This window comes from Pomacea canaliculata, linkage group LG13, assembly GCF_003073045.1.
Source record: "Pomacea canaliculata isolate SZHN2017 linkage group LG13, ASM307304v1, whole genome shotgun sequence".
Taxonomy (NCBI): domain Eukaryota; kingdom Metazoa; phylum Mollusca; class Gastropoda; order Architaenioglossa; family Ampullariidae; genus Pomacea; species Pomacea canaliculata.
The window spans coordinates 21460522-21481304 of record NC_037602.1 but is presented as its reverse complement, the minus strand read 5'-3'; the positions used below and the strand labels follow the sequence as shown (position 1 = coordinate 21481304).

The 20783-nt window shown below is 36.5% G+C and overlaps 1 protein-coding gene and 1 long non-coding RNA gene across 4 annotated transcripts; one reads left to right on the top strand and one right to left on the bottom strand.

Moving 5' to 3' along the window:
- Positions 1-387: 387 nt before the first annotated feature.
- On the bottom strand, positions 388-17992 carry LOC112554227 (TATA box-binding protein-associated factor RNA polymerase I subunit C-like). Of its 3 annotated transcripts, XR_003097220.1 has the most exons (16): positions 17264-17992; positions 16929-17038; positions 14774-14947; positions 13284-13395; positions 12599-12706; positions 11974-12115; positions 11498-11566; positions 10833-10965; positions 10183-10347; positions 8301-8500; positions 7337-7466; positions 6252-6471; positions 3640-3803; positions 2917-3087; positions 1480-1722; positions 388-1406 (listed from the first exon to the last, which is right to left on the bottom strand). XR_003097220.1 is itself a non-coding variant. In XM_025221906.1 (15 exons), the coding sequence occupies exons 1-15, from the start codon at positions 17514-17516 to the stop codon at positions 1531-1533; spliced, it is 2343 nt and encodes a 780-aa protein (XP_025077691.1). In that variant the 5' UTR covers positions 17517-17992; the 3' UTR covers positions 388-1530. The 3 variants fall into 3 exon arrangements, 2 of the variants coding, with proteins under 2 accessions (XP_025077691.1, XP_025077692.1); XM_025221906.1 differs by having other exon boundaries at positions 388-1722; XM_025221907.1 differs by having other exon boundaries at positions 388-1722; positions 14774-14937; positions 17264-17278.
- Positions 17993-18063: 71 nt separating this feature from the next.
- On the top strand, positions 18064-20086 carry LOC112554228. Its single transcript, XR_003097221.1, has 4 exons — positions 18064-18290; positions 19305-19390; positions 19736-19854; positions 20067-20086. It is a non-coding gene; the product is annotated as an uncharacterized LOC112554228 (long non-coding RNA).
- Positions 20087-20783: the final 697 nt, after the last annotated feature.

The following is a 20783-nucleotide window of genomic DNA, read 5'->3' as shown; positions in this document are numbered from 1 at the left end:
TAGTTGTACCAGGAGCAAGAGTATAGCCTAGTGGTATTCTTAGGTGTCTTGTGATTTTTTTCATACCCCACAACAATTATACATAAGTGATTTGTGTGCGCACACTTGAGAGAGAAGTACTGGGTGAAAATAAAAACAACACAAATACATTTCATTATTTACAGCGATCCTTTGCTGAAATTGGAGTTGTGGGCATAAAAGACACCTTATAACAAGTTAGCAAGCATGTAAAATTTGAAACAAGAACAGTATTGTGTATTAATAAAATAGGGCACCACAATAAACAAAATCATTGCCCATAAATTTGCCCCAATTAGAGTTTACGAGTAAGTTAAAAATGTTGTAAAGTATGTGAAACGACAAAGCAAACAAAAAAGAAAATGTTTAATGGCAAGCTCTTTTAATCACAGCTTTAATAGTTAAAATAAAAAGGATTATTTATTATAATCCTAAAACAACAATTATTTCCCTTTTACTTACAAATATGTCTTCACATAGGCATTCACACATAAACATTTTTCACTGCATCAACCACCAAACACATTGAGGTGAATCTGTAGCAAACACTAGCCAGAAGTATCAAGAATGAGAGAAAGACTTTATGGTTGACAGGCAGCAAGGAGTACTTGTCGATGGCGCTTTTTCCGACTCAATCACAATGAGCACTGGCTGTGTTTTGTTCCCGCTTCTGTTTATTCTGTATACCAACAGTTGTTGCAGTAACCATGGGAGTCAATATCTCATCAAATTCTCTGATCACACTGCACTACTTTCCTCAGCGGGCCAGTAGAAACCAATGGTGTAGCTTTGGATGAAAAATTGCCTGGTGCGATAACAATATTGTAAATGACAGTTTATCAATGGGTGTGTTCCCATTTTAGTTAAACAACTATCGCCCAGTTTCCAATTTGTCTTTTCTGTCAAAGATTATAGAGAAAGCAGTTTTAAAACAGCTTAGGACCTACCTACAAAAGCACCATTTTATCCCACAAGATCAGTCAACATATACACCTTTTCATAGCACCGAGACTTCTTATTCCTATTCACCCCCTCAGCACCAAGACTGCTGTAGTTAAAGTAACCAAAGACATATATCTTCTGTCACGTATGCTGTCCCATTCCTGTTTTAAGTGTGAAGAGCATGCTCCATATGAGTGTGAATACGCACTAATTAAATCTTTATTTATTACTTCTTAGAACTTTATGTAAGACCAAAGAGATGGTCTTCTCCAAGTCCCGTGTCATCCATGACAAGGAGGTGAAAATTGTTCCTGCTTTTAAGTACCTGGGCACCATCTTCGACAGGTGACTTTCCTGCAATGTCAACACTCAAATTGTCATGAAGAAGGCTCAATAGTGCCTCTTCCTTCTCCGGAAGCTAATGTCTTTCTCTGTCTTCCAGAGATTTCTTCATGAAGAAGGCTCAATAGTGCCTCTTTCTTCTCCGGAAGCTAATGTCTTTCTCTGTCTTCCAGCGATTTCTTCAGTTCTTTTTTTTCAGCTTTGGTTTCTGTTGCTGGCTCAAGTCCATCAACTATTCCCTGATAATATTTGTTCAATGATAACATTCTCTCTTCTGTGCTCATCATCTAATGGTAACATCAATGCACTCTGTGACTGTTGCTTCTCCCGTTTTCTGTATGCGATTTTATGTTTTATTTTCTTCAAAGCATGACTCTTCTGTTGTTTATGCTCCAGAAGTTTGGATTTTCTCTCTTCGTCCTGTAGACAACAAACATACAAACTGATAGCACATACAACGAGACAGACAAAGAAATAAGTGATTTTAATGCACACATTTTCTTGTGGATAGGTTTTAAGTAGAAGAATGTAAAAGATCTCTTACTTTTCACCACCAAGCCTACTATGGAAAATGTTGTCTTCATAAATCTGTGCCCCAGTAACTTATTTACTATTCTAAATTTCTTCTACCTTGGTTGTTACCAATATAATGTCAATTTAGATCAACATAACAAAAACAGTCTCTATACTACTCCTAACAAAACCATCTAAAATTATCATATTATGGATGTTTGAGCTCAGAAATCTACCACACCACCATCTTGCAAAGGTATTTCATCCTCTATATTTTCCTTCAGATTCATTTATGTTCTTAATAGTCTTGCTCACCCATGTCTATATGTGTTATATTTTCAGCATGTTGTTGGATCCTAGCTTGAATACTACACTTGAATATGTTATGTTTCAGCTTGTTGTTTCATCAGTGCTAGCATGCTACACTGTAATGTGTTATGTATCAGCCTGTTGTTATATCTGAGCTCACATGCTACACTGTAATGTGTTTCAGCTTGTTGTTTGATGCGATCTAGAACGCTGCACCGTAATCTGCATCTATTCTACTTGTTGCTGCTGATATTCCTCTCCTTTTATTGTTTTTATTGCAAATGTGTAGTTAATATTAGGGAAATGTGTATTTAATATTAGTGAATCCACAATTTGAACATAAAGTTTTAAAATGTTTGCATTAAGGTCAGCTTGGTTTTACTTACATTTTAAGCTATATATGTTTAAAGAATCTTTTTTTATCAGAATCCAATCCAATACAACTTTATTTATCCACAAGGGCAATTTTATATAGATGCTGTACTAGCAATGTACATACATATACATGTTGAATAATTCCTTGCTCTCTCTCACGCACACACACAACTACAGTAGGTAACCTTACGTTACTTGTAGAAGATCACGGCAAGTAGAGTTGAGCAAGTAAATGGCAATGTGAAAGCAGTATGGTTTGCTGGTGTGACATTAATACATACTGGCAGTCGGTTTTAGTAAGATTGCATGTGATTCTGAGTTGTAAAAGCAACACACAAAAAAGGAGACAAAGAAAGAAGTGAACGCTTGTTATCTGCATAACAAATATAACAAAATAACATAAATAACAAAACCCACTCTTTTCTGTAGTAATTCTTCCATGTTGGTCTTCTCGTTCTCTTGAGGGTATGCTATAACATGGTGGATCTTGGTGTGGGCATTGTCAGCAGCATAAGTAGTCAAAGGGGGAGCAATGAAGTCCAGGGCAGACAGATCTCCTCTTGGTTTCTTCAAAAGTCTTGCCTCCAGCTGCAACACCAATAAATAGTCACTCTTCTGGAACCTGACTCACAATGAATTACAGAAGTATTTTATTATCTCTAGCAAATATGAAATTAGTGATGCTGTAATTAAGGGCATTAAAATCAACAAGAATGATGGTTCAATACTTACATGCACAGCCAGATTCTTAGATACAACATTCATGTTACATCCACAGATATTCATGCATAAAAATATGACATTCAGTAACAAAATGTCGCACAAAATATGGTGAAAAATAAAATTAATACATATAAATAAATATACAAATAATAAAAGAAAACAAATTTTGTTAAAAATAAAAAAAAATTGTCATGACATATATGAATGCATTTGCTGACAACCCTTATAAAAACATGATGTAGATAATAGAAAAAGATCTGTTAGTAAAAGATGAAGGGATGGAGAAGGAATATGTGTGTTAATCTAGCACATACACCCACAGACACACATATGTGCTCACACACATGCACAGACCTCTTTATGACATAAAAAATTAAAACAATGTTTAGCATGTGTATGCAGGATAATATCATATACCTCCTCCTTGCTGATTGTGTCACCACTGGCCTGGTGCAGATATTGTTTACATGACCCACATGTGCCTCTCCATGCCTGATCATCATCATTCCTATCATCATCTGTATCGATGCTAATAGATTCTGAGCACCTCCAGCATTCTCTGGCATCTGACGAAATTAAATCTGTAAAACACAATTGTAGATACTTGTTAATTTCTCTCATACACAAAAATTAGCTGATGTAACTGGATTTTTAAACATACATGCATGTCACAGACCGCTGACATTTAAAGCACATCTGAGAATATGTGAAAATGGCTGCTTCTTCTCTAAAATCCTGCCCTTAGTCTTTATATTGGCCAGTTTGCACACATTAATTTCACATCTTTGACAACCTAAATATCCTACTGTGAACACTGATATAAAGGCAAATGAACATATTTCTGTTCTCTAGAAAGAAGTATGTAGCCTTCTCCTCTGATGACTAATTTGAGAGATTTTTTTAAAAATGCAAATACTTGCAAACAAAGGGAGAAAATACTTGCACATCTGACATTTTTTTCTATTAACTAGGTAAAGCTCAGTGCAAAATACTATGTACTAAAGTCTGGACGAGTGCCCTGCTTGTGTTCTCTACAGATATCTAAGTGCATTAGTATTATTTGGCTGGATTACTGCAACTCTGCAACTCTGAACTTGTCAACCTTTCGAACCACCTACTGGACAAGCTTCAAAGAGCTTAGAATAATAATGCTCCTCCTGTCTTCTGCAAGTAAAAAGATGACCATGGTATACCTCTCTTTTGAAAACTATGCTTGAGATTATCTGGTGATGTGAGGCTCACAGAAATGGTTGAATGTGGCTGCAGACTGCATTAACATACAATTCATAAGACAATGATGTGTCAAAGAAAACACAGTAGAGGATGGTACACATTTCAGCTGCTGTCAGAAGATATTGCAGTGACTTCAGTTGTATTGTCATTTATTTTCAGTTTGCTGGTAGACTGGTTAGTTTAGTTTAGTCCTTGTTACTCCTTGGGGAGCATAGGGCCGCAACAACACCTTGCCAGTGAACCCATGTGGTTTCGATGTCCTTTGCCTCGCTTTTTACTGTTCTTTTCCAAGTCTGCTTTGGTCTCCCAACTCTCTTCTTCCCCTAGGTTTGTGCAGGGTGTGTCCTATCCAGCCCCATTTGCGCTTTTTAATGTCTTGGCTAGTGGTATTCTGGTTGGTTCTTTTCCACAGGCTGCTGCTGGAGATCTTTTCAGGCCAGTTTATTCCCAGAATATGGCGTAGGTATCTAAAGGTCTGGAGCTTCTTGTTGATGGCATTTGTCACTCTCCAGGTTTCAGAACCATACAGTAGGACTGCTGTCACATTGGTGTTGAAGATGCGGGTCTTACTGCGGAAGGATAATGCTCGGGAGTTCCAGATGTGGCATAGGCTTTTGAAAGCATGCCTGGCCTTGGTGATACGGCTTTAGATGTCATCGTCAGCTCCACCATCCTTGTTGACAATGCTTCCCAGATATGTGAAGCGGTCTGTTTCTAGGATGTTCTCTCCTTGAAGTTAGATTTGGATTGGGAGTTCCTGCTTGTTGTTGATTCTCATCACTTCGGTCTTCTTTCTGTTGACCTTTAAGCCAGTCCTCTCTGCTTCCTCGGCTAGATTACTCAGTTTGGTTTGTGTATGTTGTTGCCGAAGAGACAAGGGACTAATGTCATCTGCAAAGTCCAGGTCCTCTAGCTGTTTGGTGAAGGTCAACTGAATACCAGTGTTGTTTTCTTGGGTTGTCTTGCGCATAATCCAGTCTATGACCATCAAGAAGATTGTTGATTATAATATGCAACCCTGTCTTATGCCGGTCTTCATTGCAAAAGGTTTAGTGAGTTTGCCATTGTGAATAACTTGGCAAGGACGAGTCTTCATACAATCCTTGTATAATGTTTATGAGTTTAGGTCGAATGCCAAAAGTTATATCAAGGGAGGACTGCCACTCAATGATGATACGGAGGGTGGCAATGTGGTCAGTGCATAACCTATCCTGGTGAAACCCTGCTTGTTTTGGTCTCAGTCTCTTATCTAGTGCCTTCTTCAGTCTCTCTAGAATTACCCTTGATAGGACTTTACTGGGGATGGATAGCAGCATGATTCCCCGCCAATTGTTGGACTGAGAGGTCTCCTTTCTTCAGTAACTTGACCAGGTGGTCTGTTGATACTAGCTTGGTAGACTGGTATTTCAGTCTAATGTTTGCAGTGTGGTGGTGCAGACCCAAAACAAGACACCAGCAGCTGCATATCAACATGTGTGATATTGCAGGTTCCACTGATGAATTTAAAATCTCTTTTTATGCATGGTGACCGCTTCTTTTTTGACAAGGTTGCAATGTTGAACGCACTATTCTTTTCTGTGTTCAGTCATAACATAGTACCAGAGAAATGTCCCCATTTTACCCATCTTTTCTAAGGTTTTTGCTTGTGATGACAAAAACATGCAATATATACAAACATACTTATGTGCTAAAATCTTAATTATAAATATTATTTCAACCATTCTTCTTGAAACAATAACGAGACTACAATAGATTACAATGATAACTTATGATACAAACCATCAAAAGCAGCTTACCATCTTTCATTGAAACAAATGTTTGTCCCTCTCTTTTAAACCTACTGGAATGCATAGCAATATCTTTGTGGAACTTTGAAAACCATGATGTTACATGGTGATGGACCACTGGCTCTAAGAAGTCACTTTCAGCCCCAAAAAGTCGACTGCAAGTTTTGTCTGAGCTATTCACATCTGCTCTGCCATAGCACTGATAGAAAATTTCCCCAAAACTGTCCACCTGTAAACAAACCAGATGCAAAAAACTGGACCTCTTCTGTTTGTCAATTTAAGAGCTGATTAGAGGAGATAAAAACATATATATAGGAGCAACAACAGAAATTTTGTTTTCACTTCCCACTCCCATTTGTGGTTAAATCATATCAATGAGAAATAAAACTGTGTAAAAATTAGAATTCATTTCTGTTCTGTGTTTTATTTTATAATATGCAAAGTAAGTTATTAATTTTTGAATGAAGTCATCCCCAAAGTCACATTCATGGTGATACTAGCAAAAGCATCATGAAACTTAAATGTGCCAAAAAAAACAGCCAATTCACTTTGTTTTATTGTTTGTAACATTCTTTTCTTGAAAAGGACAGTTCAGTAGCTCTTGTTGACTGTTGTCCTCTTTGCACTGATACTAAAGCCAAGGCTGTAGAATCATTAGAAGTTACTGATGTTTATGTTTGTGGCTCTTTTATTTTTTAAGAAATAACAATTAATTCTTGCAAATTTTCATTGTATTAAAATTTTAGCTGCATGTTTTTAATCTCCATACTGATACATGGTTATGTACCTTTAGCTTCAATTGTGAATCTCCCTGACCTTTTAGTGGGTCTTCCTAAAAATAGTTGACTTTTATATAAAACGTTTCTTGAAAAAAAAAAATCTCCAAAACAGCTTCCACATACTAATTTAGTGATTATTTTCATGTCTCTACACAAATACATGTTTTACAAGTTCAGAGTGTTAAGCCTCAGCATACAATATTGTCTGCGCCACAGTATAATTTAGGTAATCACAATGGTGAAACTTGAGGAACACAGCATACAAATACTGACATAATGACAAAATGTGTTATCAGTGGTGAGAAAAGATGTTACCTGATAAGTGATGATTGACTCTGGCATTTGGCCTTCAAGGACAGCCACACCGGCCAAAGAGGTACCTAGCCGCTGTCGGGCTACTTTGGAATCCTGGATCCCATTGATGGCTTTGAAGTAGGTAATGTCACTGTCAGAGGGATGGGAAAAAATCCAAGAATAATAAATAATATCCTTAAGTGCATCAAAGAAGAAAGAAGCAGAATTCAACATAAAATGATGCTAAATATGTTTTATGTTGAATATGCTTATGGTTTTAAAGCAAACAAATTGTTGAATCCAAAACTTACCCTAATGCTGGTAATATATGGTTGATATAACATAATGATGATGATAATAATAATTATAATAGCACCACAGCATTTTACATGAAAAACAAAAAAAAACAACAGACATACTTGGACACGGAACATAACGTGCAAAATCATTGACTAGAGAATGCTAGATGAGATTAAAGATATATAGCAAGAATTTGCTCCAGCACCTCCAAATCATTTGAAAAACTGTGATCCAGGATGCAAATGTTCCATAACAAAGATTTTAAATTAATCTTCAAACAAATATATCTACTGTATTTGCTACATTTGACAGATGCTCCTTCTCAACTATTTGGAATTCTCTGCCCCTTCAAACTGTGTCTGTGTTTCAAGCTTTCAAAGCTGGGCTTAAACCCATCTCTATAAGAAATACCCAGTATCATCAAAACCCATCTCTATAAGAAGCATCCTGTATGATCAAATGTACTATTCTACTCACTCCTTAAATCTTCACTTTTGTCATTGCACTATGTTTACCAGTGTCATCTGCTTATGTTTCTTGTATGGCTGTCTTCTCTTTATAGTTTTTCATTTGCAACGTAATGGACTTATATCCACATGTGGAAATGTGCTTTACAAATTCAATTATTATTATTAATTATGCATTTCAAAGTACTTTAAAGGCAAACAAATGATGGTCTGATTACCTCATACAGGAAAGTCTCCAAGGTAAGAATGGTGCAGTCACATAGGACTGACTGGTGTAGTCAAAAGGATAACACATTGTCTCTGCAGGCTGCTGACTGGCTACCAGAGCTATGCTGCTGATTTCAGAGGTGCTCATGGTGATGTTGGTGGAAGTAATATACTGTGGGGGCTTTAGAAGATCAGGATGCCAGTGCATGACCTGAAGGGGTTAAAATATTTTATATAAACTATAATTTGGCTACAGATAAATTCAACCAACTGACATTCAAGAATTTGTTTAAACTGTACATCTAACTATGCATAGGGTTATGGCGCCTTCTTATATGCAGTTTTGATCTTAGGAACAAGAGTTTGGAAACTGTTGCAGACAGTATGTGTAATAATAATAATAAATCCAAAATTTGTAAAGCACATACTCACACTCCTAAGGAACATGCTCTTAGCGCTTAGGAACAACAACGAAACATGGACAACATACAAAGGACAGGAAAACAAACAAACAACATATGAGCTGTAAAAGAATAAACAACAATACTAAACGAAGAATAAAATAAAATGCAGAAAAACGCAAAGAGGAACTAAATCACAAAAACAAGAGCTGAAGGTAACATGACATTGCAAAAGGGTGTGAAAAAGGACAAGCATTGTGGGAAAGGGTGTTAGGAGCAATGTTTAGGGAAGAGGTGTGTTTTCCGTGCATGTTTAAAGCATTTGATAACATTTATTCAAATAAAAAAGAGCTGTTAAAAAAATCCAGTTATCAGACTAACTTATTCATTTCCTGTGTAGACTCTTCCTTAATACAGCAGACTTAGGAAGGGGATTGAAAGATGCAAAAAAAAAAAGTAACTTGTGGTTGCTTGAGTTACTGTTAAAAATAGCCCTAATACTACACTACATAACAAAGTATACTACAGACTGTATTGACTAGAATATTCTTGAATAAATTAATTTGAATAATGTTGAAATATGATAATTGACAAATAAAGACCATCTTAACTTCATGGAATATAGTTTTTTTAAATAAAAACATTTGTGAATGCAATGTGCAATTTGGGTTAAATAACAGTGAATAAACTTTTCATCCTAATGAACTTCACTGAAACAGTTAACTAATTTAGGAAAAACACACTCACTTAAAACTTTACAAGAGCGGTAGAGTGTTTACTGGGTAGACATTGCATCAGGATCATCAAGTTGAACTCACATTACTGATATGATTTTTAAACATATTTGTTATTTGCAGTATTATTTCTTTGCTTCTTGTTTTTGCAGGATTTTTGAGTTCCAGTTACCAGAGTGTCTACTGTAATATATCCATTAGATATTCCACAATCTACTGTCAGATATGCTTGGAGAGAAAGTGTTTTAGTTAGTATCATCCAGGATAGATTTTGTGTGTGGATTTGTAACTTGCCTAATATCTGAAAAACACTCAAAAATAATGTGCAACATAACCTTTATGTCACACTTTTCAATTAATAATTAGAATAATTAAGAACATGAATCTACAGCCTTAAATCATTATCTTGTTACCCATTATTTCATCAACCTCGCCTCTTACCACACTATGTGGCAGAATGGAGTCTCCCTAAAACTATCTCCTCTAGTTATGGGTCATATTCCCCCTTTGTGATGCCACCCTCGCCTCTCACCCAACATTTGTATGGGATGGAATGGTGGAAAGATACCAAGTCAGGACTATGCATTAACACCTTATACAAATAAGCTATTATCATGCAAAAGCATATGAATTCATGTGTACAAACATCTCCATACACAAACTTGCATACATCCACATATGCTGACATCACACACCCCTACCCCCCAAAACTCTCACACATACACATGAACACACAAAATCAATTAGCCTTTACTTACAGGTGTGCCAGGAAAGCGCTGATCTAGAAGGAAAAAATTGTTCTCAGTAGCTAGCAGATGATACGGAGACGCAAACCCATGAGGATGTGCTGCCATGATACGCTCACTATGATCAAGCAATTTGCTAGGTAAAGAAAACAGGTCCACTCCATTGGAATATCCTTTCTGAATGTTAAAAAATAAAAAAATGGGAGACAAAACCCAACAGTAAAAATAATGATCTTCATATTCTTTTTTCACATGCAAAACACATTTTTTTAGTCTACCAATTTTTTTCTAGTTTTTACAAGAACACTTATAAAGTTGAAGAAATTCATAAATAAGCCACCTTTAAAGGAAAAACTTTTACCGTCTGACAGGAAAGAATAGTCTGACCTGGGGCAGGGAGTTGAGAGTCAGTCTAAAGTAATTAGGGAAGAATGAACACTAGGGTAGCTAGCACTGCGTGTATTCCTTACCTCCCTACCAGTGTGAACCATTCTTTCACAATCAATGGTAAAGGCTTGTATGATCTCCATGATCTTCACATTTTCACCAAAACGAAACTGGAATAACATTCTTTTTACATTTTTTTTAATAAGTTTATCAGAATGTGTCAATGTGGAAACCTGTAGGAGACTATTTTAGATGCTGTACTTGAAGAAACTTACTCTGTGGTCAAAAATCTCCACAGCTGTACGGTCCGTGACAATAAGATGCCGGGGATGGCTTCCATAGTGCACCTGACGCCATGGGTCATGGCATGCGAAGCGATGTTTCTTCCATGTCAACACTTTCTCAAAACTGCAAAAGAAAAAAAAAATACATTCACACAGCATGGCAAAAGAGTAAAATTATTTGGTAATTTCCTTAGTTATTATTAACGTCCCTTTCTCTAATAAAACTAAGAGTCTTGTGGTTAGAGCAGTGACGTCTAAACCTGAAGTCAGGCACACTAGCCGATTTGATTGATATCCATATAACACAGCGGACTTTCCTTAGCTGATCCTGCTTAGAGCAGGTATCTGATTGCAGAGGGTTAGGGAATATGAGGCAAGGAAAGAGATGAGATGGGCACCACCTTCACAATAGCTGGCCTTGAGAAACCTGAGGGTTTTACCACATTCCTTTTCCATGAACATTAAGTCACAAGACCACCTTTATCTTGATATTTTTATCTTTTTGCAAGATATGACTGATAGAAAGTTGATTAAATCTTCCAAAGTAAAGATTGTTTTGGAGTAATAAATAGGGTCAATCTGTTATACCTATCTAAACTAAGATTTTAAGTAACAAGCTGGCTGCAAGGCTCTTTTTCACATTAAAAACAACATACCTTCCAGGTCTCCAGATGCAGACAGTTCCATTATTTGTGACATATAATCCTTCTGCTGCAGTGTAAGGGCTACAAGAAAAACAATTACAGAAGTCATATGCTCTGTTTAAGCAGAAAATTTTCAATTTTCCAATAATCATAGAAAGTTAAAGAAATTTCCAAATATGGAATGATGCAATATGCTACAGTCAAAACCTGAAATTATTCAGATGATGTGAGAAATGTGTCTATCCATCAAGTAAAATGACAGCATGCTAATTTAGGAAAAAAGCTAGCAGTTTTTAAAGTCAGTGTAGTGCAAGAAAAAAGGAAAGACAGCAGGGTTTTTTTATTATTTCATGAATCATCTCTTGACTAAACATTTCCATCAAAAATGGACTAGAAATATTTCTCTACTTATAAAAAGTCATCCTTTATGAGTCATGATTCATCTTCACAGATTCACAAACACAAGTTGAAAAAAAAGGTCTACTCACGAAAGACTGACAAAGGTTGGTGCTTCATTTTCATCAAATTCTTTTGTTTCAAGATTGATGAGCTCTTCTGAGCCTGCTAACAATGAATCCAGCTGTGCAGAAAATACTGAAACTCTGTGTTTATGCCGCGTAGCCACAAACACTGAAAGATTATACAGTTAAAAGCATTAAAGAAAATATTTAACGTTTTTAAAATTCACATGACAACTCCTAATGGCTAACCCAAGTGAAACGAGGTTAAACTCAAGCTGGTGGCATGTTAATAGAACATAGAGCTCTAGTTTGTTATAAACATGTTAATTTTAAGAGGGCTTTTTTAAAAGCATGAATTGACCTGGATTGTAACTACTCATGATTAAAAGCTGCAGTCAGTGCTAGAGCTTCAGGCATATACTAATAATCAGCAAAGATATCACAGGAAGCGAAGACCAACTGAACTTTTTCCAAACCCCATGTGAAAACTGTACTGCTCAAAGAACTGTATCTTGTGAATGGAACGAAAATTTGTGCTCTGATTTCAGGAATTGGTACCTTATAATGAATTGAACCCACTCATTTGAAAATACTTCTCACTTGGGTTAGCATTAGGAGCATTGCTATATAATATTTATACACTTGCACTTACTTGTGTCACCATAAAATGATGTGCAAACTTGAAATATGGGGTCTGTCACCATTTGCATGACCACCTTGGCCTGCAGCAGTCTTCCAGAGTCTTCCACTCGCTGTATTTCTAAGGCATTTTGTCAAGGATCATTTCTTGTTTATTAGGTGCCAATATCAGCTGGGCCTACCTAACCATAAACTGCTGAACAACTGCTAGACTTACATTTATTCTGAAAAATCTTTTGTAGAAACATCTACAGTTTTGCATTTCAGAAGTAGAATTTGAAATGTACTTATTATATAATGTGATATTAGGAATTCAATAAGAGATTTGCCTTCAACAGTCTGAGTAAGCCTGCAACAAGCACATTAATTTTACATTTCACAATGTTGTATCTGTGAATTAATCATTGAGACGTACTTAGGAGAGGATGATTTGTTTCAAGAAGATACTTCTTTTGTGTCTTTGTACACACAATTGCATTTTTAAAGAATTGTAACAAATGCTTATTACCAATCGCAGATTTTCAAACATGGTTACAAAAGAACTCCTACGTTTTCCTATCTTTGCCATCAGTGAAACACATCAACTATGATTTTGTATATGTGCCGGGAAATAATTCCAAAATTTCAGATTAAAATGAAAACACAAACCGATACATGCACACAGTCATGCACACAGAATGACACACATCAAAGGATACTAAGCCTCTGAAGCTGTTGGCCCTCAGCATGTACCACAAGATGGTCTGAGGTGAAGGTGTTTTCCTTCTTCAAACAGCTGACTACTCCGCCACTAAAGGCTGGGTTAAACAGCTGTACACCAAAACATTGAGAGTGTTTTTAAACTGAGTGCCAAAATCATTCTTAAAAGAGTTTATCCAAGCTATTACATAATTTTTTTTTTCATTTGGTGTAAATCCCTAAAGAGGATAATTCCATGAAATCAGACTATGATGAGGGGTATATTTTTGTGGGGTATTATGGATTTTATGCAAACGCATGCAAATTGCAATCAGACACAAAATGACAAAAGTCATTATAATTAACTGTGATAACAAACATGTTCTATCAGCTCCCTTCAGGTCTCAGATTCTACAAGCCTTTGTACAGGACAAAAAGGGGGAGCTTGTACTTTGTTGGTTTGGCCGTAAGACTTTTAAATGTTTGTGTGTGTGTGTGTGAGAATTGTTACTGTATGTGGCTCTGGATGGAGTTGAACTATAAAACAGGCATAAGTGTGTGATGATCAAGATGGTGTTTGTAAGTTTGTGAAGTTGTAATTAATTTATGTGCAGGCAGCTTAACTGTACTGTGGGACAAATAACATTGTCTTCAAGCTTCTATGCAGATCCCAAAGAAAAACAGAGAAAGGGATTGGATAATAAAGTCATTAAAGAGTTAGCTTTGTTAATGACCCTAATAGTTCTTGAAACATGAAAAAAATCTCAAATGTCATAGCCATTCACATAAGGAAATTAATATAGTCTATAGCCTAGTGCAATGGTTCTCAAAGTGTGGTGTACGGACCACTTGTGACCCGCTGGCATAAGTCAGGTGATCCGTCACTGATAGTCATCATATGTCACCAATGTCATATGAATTTTAATTTTATCAATACCCAACTGCTTGTTCACATAAAACACTTTCTTACCAACTAAGTTTTTATGACACAAATTGAGCATTGCATAATCCGTTATCATTACTAATGCAGTACATTGCCTTATTTTTAATTTTTATGTGTACTTTGCAAAGTATGTAATTTATGTAAACTTATTACTATACTACTGTCACAAAAGTACATTTAGTTTTGAAGTGTAATGAAACAAATGCGGCAGTTTAAATTTAAAATTCACGGTATGTGATTTTAGGCCTTGATGGTCTGGCGTATTTTTTACTTAGGTAAAATGGTCCGTGGTCTGAAATACTTTTACAACCACTGGTCTAGTGGGTACAGGGAAAAGGGTTCAACATGTTCTGGTAATGAAATGAGGAAGATGGAGCCCAGCCCTTGACTTCCCAGAAGAATACGAAGCCCCTTTGTACTAAGCAGCTGCTGGGATGGCAATTACATGCCCAAATAGGCCTCAAACCAGTGACCTGCTTCACAGCTGATTGCTACAGAGCATCCCATTGACTTAGGTACAAAGAACTGTTTGACAATAAGAAAAAACCATGGATGTTTTAAACTTACTTGCACCATGTTGGCACTCAGAAGTTCCTCATATGCAGTGCACAAGTCTTGCAGTCCATCTGGTAAGATCTCAAATATTTTTTCAAATTGTACTTCAAGCGTTTTGCTGTACTGTGGCATCTTATCTAGCATCTTCTTCACATCATTGGCTATGCTGCTAATGCCTGGAAAAAACTGGTTGCAAATATAAGGTAAAGAGATATGACTATAATTCAACGACAATACACATAATGAGTGAATACTGTTTATTGGACAAAAAGAAAAATTTTCATATCAATTTAACTCTTTAAATACATAACAACACATGATAACATTTGACATACACATCATTTTACCAAGATCTAATACATGCTTGTTTCAAAAAGAATATTAAACTCCCGCTTATTATAGTACCTCTTAAATGTAAAATTATTTCATATGATTTATATCATGTGGTGTAAATATCAATGCTGCTTAACATTTAAATGATGCTTTATCATCATGGCTGAAAATTTTACTGCATCACCAAAACAGCACTACACATTGATTCATATGTACAGCTACATGTTTTTAGGCATATGTCTTGCCAGAACCTGAGAGGACCATTTACACTGAACCATTAATCTTTTTCATGGCTATACTAAAGTCGAATATGCCAACAACAAAAAAAGTTCTAAAACCATAGTAATTCTTTTACTAGTTTAGCATATTCTAAAAATGTAATCTACTCTGCTCATTCCTTAACTCCTTGTCTAGTGATCGTCTCCTTACTCTTCTTGTGGTCACAGGATTTTTAGTTTTTGTGCAGTGAAACAATGGAACTCTCTCCCTTTCCATATCCACCACTACCCACTTAAACATGCACTGAAAAATGCACCTCTTCGGTAAACATTACTCCAAACACCCTTTCCCCACAATGCGAGTCCTTTTTCACACCCTTCCTTGCTTGTCTTCCTTTTGCGATATCATGATACTCTCAGTTCTTTTTACTTTGTTCCTCTTTGCATTTTCTGTATTTGTTTTATTCATCATTTGTACTGTTGTTTATTTTTTCATAGTTCACAAGTTATTTTTTTGTTTCCCTCATATGCTATTCATGTCTCGTTCTTGTTCTTAGGCGCTAACAGCATGCTCCTTAGAAGTGTGAATATGCGCTTTACAAATTTTACATTTATTACTATTATTAAATGATGTTGAAAATATTGTTACTTCTTGTATCACTAGGCCTTATTACAACAATATGTTGATAACAGGAATTATCTCACATTTCGCTATTCAAATGAAAAGTTTAAAACATAATTACTTTCAGCTCAATGGTGAAACAATTTATGAGTTGAGATGACTAGAGGGTACATAATGAAAGAGGTGGTTGGGCTGGGCAGGTAATGATGGTACCTCTGGTAGGTGACTGTCCTGTCCTTAGGCCAGCTCAGGTGAATGTTCCCCATCTCCTACCCAACACTCACCAGTCCCACCAAGCTGTTTACATATGACAGTGTATACACCCAGACATACCGCTCTGACAGTCAGGAGATAGTAGGCTAGCTCGCATGCAGAAACTCCTGGTGATCCCTATCCCATCTCCCTTTGGGGTTGTTTACCCTAATATACAAAGACTGAGACTGTAAGACTGAGTGAGAGTTAAACAACTGACTCAACAGGCAGGAATGCAACTTCAGCAGTACACTAAGTAATGCGAAAAAAGACATGGAGAGACATGTAGGACACCCTGGGCATCACATGCCCTCTGCATCCCAACCTATCACAAACCATCTAGACATCTTATAATAGAACCAGCATGAAAGAGTCAAGCTAACATTGAACAGCTCTTCCTACCATAATCCAAGCAAGTCATGACATGGTAGACCTTCCAGCACACCCCTTCAAGTCCTGTGGTCATGTGATAGCGGCCAGCCAGCATGTGCCCACTTCTACCAGTATTACACTATCCCATGTGTGTCCCATTTGTGGGAGAACAATTCTAGCATGGCCTGGCCTTGCCAACCATCTGTATACACCCCTGCCATTGCTTGGTGGCAAAGTGATGTTTCCAGTAATAGGTCTTAGAACAAGCCCCTTTCTGCTCCACATTTGTGAGCTCCAATCATCAGGATACGGAGCCTACTCATTATCATTATTACTAAACCAGAAAATAAGTTTTGATCATCAAGCATACCTCACTCTGACACTGGCTCCTGCGTATCTTTATGCTAACAGCGAAATCTTTCAGTTTCTTTTGAAGTTTCAATGTTTCCTCCATGACACTGTCTGATAGTGGGAATTTCACTGAAACAAACAAACATTTAACAAGAATATACTGATGTTGCTTATTCTCACCATTAGCAGAGGCATGTATTCAATATACTCTCTCTTCCTTGGCAAAATATATATAAATATATCTGTAACTTAACCTTAATATATATATAACTTAACCTTAAGCTGAATTCATGAAATCAGGCAAATCTACAAGTATGTGGTTAAGAGGCAGTAACTGAATTTTTAAATATGCACCAGGAACAGGTGTATCCCTCAAAGGAATGGTTGGCAGTGATGCGCAGAAGTGATTCCGATCCTGCAGCGAAAGTTGTCGCCTTTGTGGTATTATTCTCATATCTGGTTGAGAAGCAGCTTTGTCGAACACCACATCAACATGTCCCGAACAACCAAAATCTTGAAACGCTATTCTCTGATGTACAGGATTTTGTTTGTTCATGCACACAGTCCGTTTAAATTCATCAAAGGGATAATAAATAGGTAGATCCATGGCTGAACTTTACTCTAGCATCGCTGTACATATAGCTGCAAATCCCAAACAGCGTGCTAGGTTACACATAGACGTCCATCTGTCTTGTTCATTCACTTAATTGTCCTGCGTTTAATTTTTTCTTCTTCGCACAATATTTCAGGGCGCAGGCCTAATTTTAACCGACATAAAACATTCTAAATCATCATCACCCCGATTCAGTAGTTCATTGACAACACACAACTCCAGGCCCCACTCCACAAAATTTTGTGTAAGAGCCCGCCGAGGAAGCTTTCCCAAAACAGATAGACGTACTATGTGTTGCCGACTATCTGAACATCATCTCCTTCACATTTCCATCCACAGCAGCAATACAGAACACTTTTCTATGTATGTGTTCTTATTATAAGATAAAGTCCTGAAACTTTCAAGCCTTTGTTGTTGACTATTAACAGTATTATCCTCATTATCCAACAACAACACTACCGGAAGTTGTCTCCGGAAGCACGTATCTAGACACAAGGGAACCTACTGCAGTACCTTCAAACTATCTCACTTCCTGAGCGATTTGAGAATATAGTAAAACTCTCAGCATTTGAACGTATTTTTTAATCCAAATCTATTTTTTAAAATTAAATTTCTATAGTTTTATGTAGTGTTGTAAATCTGGCTACATTTTAATCAATGTTAGGTTTTATCTTTTAAATTATATTAAAATATACGGAATCTGTAGATATTTGCATCCTCAAAAAAGAAAGCATCATCAACGCTCAGAGATGAAAGTGAAAATATGTAGTGAGTTTTCCTTCGTGAAATTATTTCTTTAACAGCGTCTTTAGAAAAAACAGATATATAATTCAAGATTTTTAACGAGCTTATCATTCGCACGCACCAGTAATTTAAAAACAAACTAAATCGTGGATGATGTAAATTATGGATCTGTAGTATTCAATTTATATATGTTACGGCCAAAGCCCGAAGTTCGGCCAGTTCCCGAATTGGCCAGCCATTTCACACTTTGGCCGAGATGTGTGGCCAATCTCCGATGTACTGGGTGTATTTGCTACTTTGGCCAGCCAGTTCGCGAACTGTCGGGAAATCCCTGGCCAATATTCTCGATGCAATTGCACTACCAAGTGCTCAACAAATCGCTGCAAATGTAAAAATAACAAACTGCTCTGCAATTTGAAATATCATAAAAGTTCATCTTGTTATAAAAAGTGATCATAGAGATTGGTCATTTACTGTAATAAACTAATTTGACTTTTTGTCAATTTAGTATAATTAATAATCAATGTAATATGATTATCATTACAGTATACACAAATCTTTCATGACCTTTTTCTTCCGACTTTAGCCGATCGCCCCATGCCATTTCGCAAACTGGCTGGCCAAATCCCGAAACCTAGAAAAAGATCGGACATTGGCCGGTCATCGTGATGCGATATGCCACTTCCCGATTTGGCCGGCCATTTCCCACTTTGGCCGTAACATATTTATATATAAATCAGTTCAGATAGACTACATAATTGTTTCACACCTTGCTTTGAATGGACATGGAGTGCTGTCTGCTCTCTCTCTCTGTCTCTCGCGCGCGTGTGCTTACACACTCATAGATTGCTCTGATCCATATTCTGAAAGTATAACTTTTACTGAAAAAAAAAATTATTAATGTGTTTTCCCATATGACTTTTCAATGATTGTAATCAATAAAATTGCCCATCAAATTATAATTTTGTTTTTTTTCTGTTTCATCTTCCCATGGGCCAAAACCAATTTCTTCTGAATTCTTCACAACAAATTCGAAAGGGTAATGTATTCTTTAGTTCATAATAAATCATTGACATTCATTGTGTGTTACACGATGCAGTTTTGTGTACACTGGTAGAGTTAAAGTAAGTTAAGACTATTTGAAAAAGTAGTTACTCCTTTAGCTTAATTTTTGCAGTTGATATAGAGTAGATGAGATAGTTTATTCTTTCTCTTTTCTTGCTTTAATGAGCATATTTATTAAGCATATGAAATGTTAAGTGTGCATATGGATATTTATGGATACATATTTTTGCATATCTGACTTGTTATGCATATGTGTGTGTGAGAGAGAGAGAGACAATGTGTGATTTTTTTGTGGTCATGTTGTTTCTTTTACTAGAATTGTATTTTTGCGATGTCTTATGTTAATAAATGAAGTGAAAGGCTACACGTCATCAAATGTTTTAGTTGTTAATTTTTGTTTTCAGCTGGACAGCTGTTGCTACTTGGCGATGGGTTGCCAATGATGATAACTGTGGGATATGCCGTATGCCATTTGATGGATGTTGTCCTGACTGCAAGTTACCTGGGGATGATTGCCCCCTGGGTGCGTTCAAATGCATAATTTTTTAGTGTGGAACATGTAGAGCTAGTATGATCTTAATGATCTTTCACTTATAGACATCATTTGTTTAGCATCTATAAATAACCCTGACATTTAACCTTCACCTTCAAGCTTTGATATCTTACTTCTGTTTAGGCCAAGATTTCATCATTTTATTTTATTTGTGGTTGATGACTTTGTTTTTTCTTTTGCAGTGTGGGGACAATGCTCGCATTGTTTTCATATCCATTGCATTGTCAAATGGCTGAATTCTCAGCAAGTTCACCAGCCATGCCCTATGTGTAGACAAGAATGGAAATTCAAAGAATAAAATGCATCATAGCATTATAGCTGCTTATTTTCTTCATGATATATGTGTGGGTCAAGACAACTTTTTTTTTTTTTACCTTTTTTGTTTGCATAAAACTATAAGAGAATGGCGTGTGAGAAAGAAATAGAAAGAGATGGAGGAGGGAGGATTGGTGTTTTACGCCGTGCCAGCAACTGAAGCTATATTACGGCAAGGCAGCCAGCCCTGTAAACAGATGCCACGTGCAGAGAAAGAACAGCGTGCCCGAGACGAGAAATGAACTCTGGGCAGCCAGCCTTCACTAGAAAGAGATGGAGGCAGATTTTCCAAACAGTTCAGATGAAGATAGGGTACCACTTGAGTACTTCTGTACTGTAGATCTGTGCAGAAGGTGATAGGTACATGCATTAAGCTTCACTACACTAAAGCATATTCTTTAAATTTATATCAAGTCCTTTAAATAGATTTCACACTCAACACAAGCTATTCTTCATTAATGACAAATCTTCATGTACTTATATATTGTGCAAAGTTATGCAAGATGTTTATAACTGACTAAACAAAACTTCATTCAGGAATATTTTCCAACATTGAGTGAATAAACTCCTGTTCTAAAGATGCT

Coding starts and splice junctions, on each gene's coding strand:
- LOC112554227 (XM_025221906.1), bottom strand. CDS start 17,516: ATGGATCTACCTATTTATTATCCCTTTGATGAATTTAAACGGACTGTG. Junction 11,567..11,973: donor CCAACCTTTGTCAGTCTTTC/GTGAGTAGACCT, acceptor TTTTTCTTGTAG/CCCTTACACTGCAGCAGAAG. Junction 10,966..11,497: donor TGCATCTGGAGACCTGGAAG/GTATGTTGTTTT, acceptor TTTCTTTTGCAG/TTTTGAGAAAGTGTTGACAT.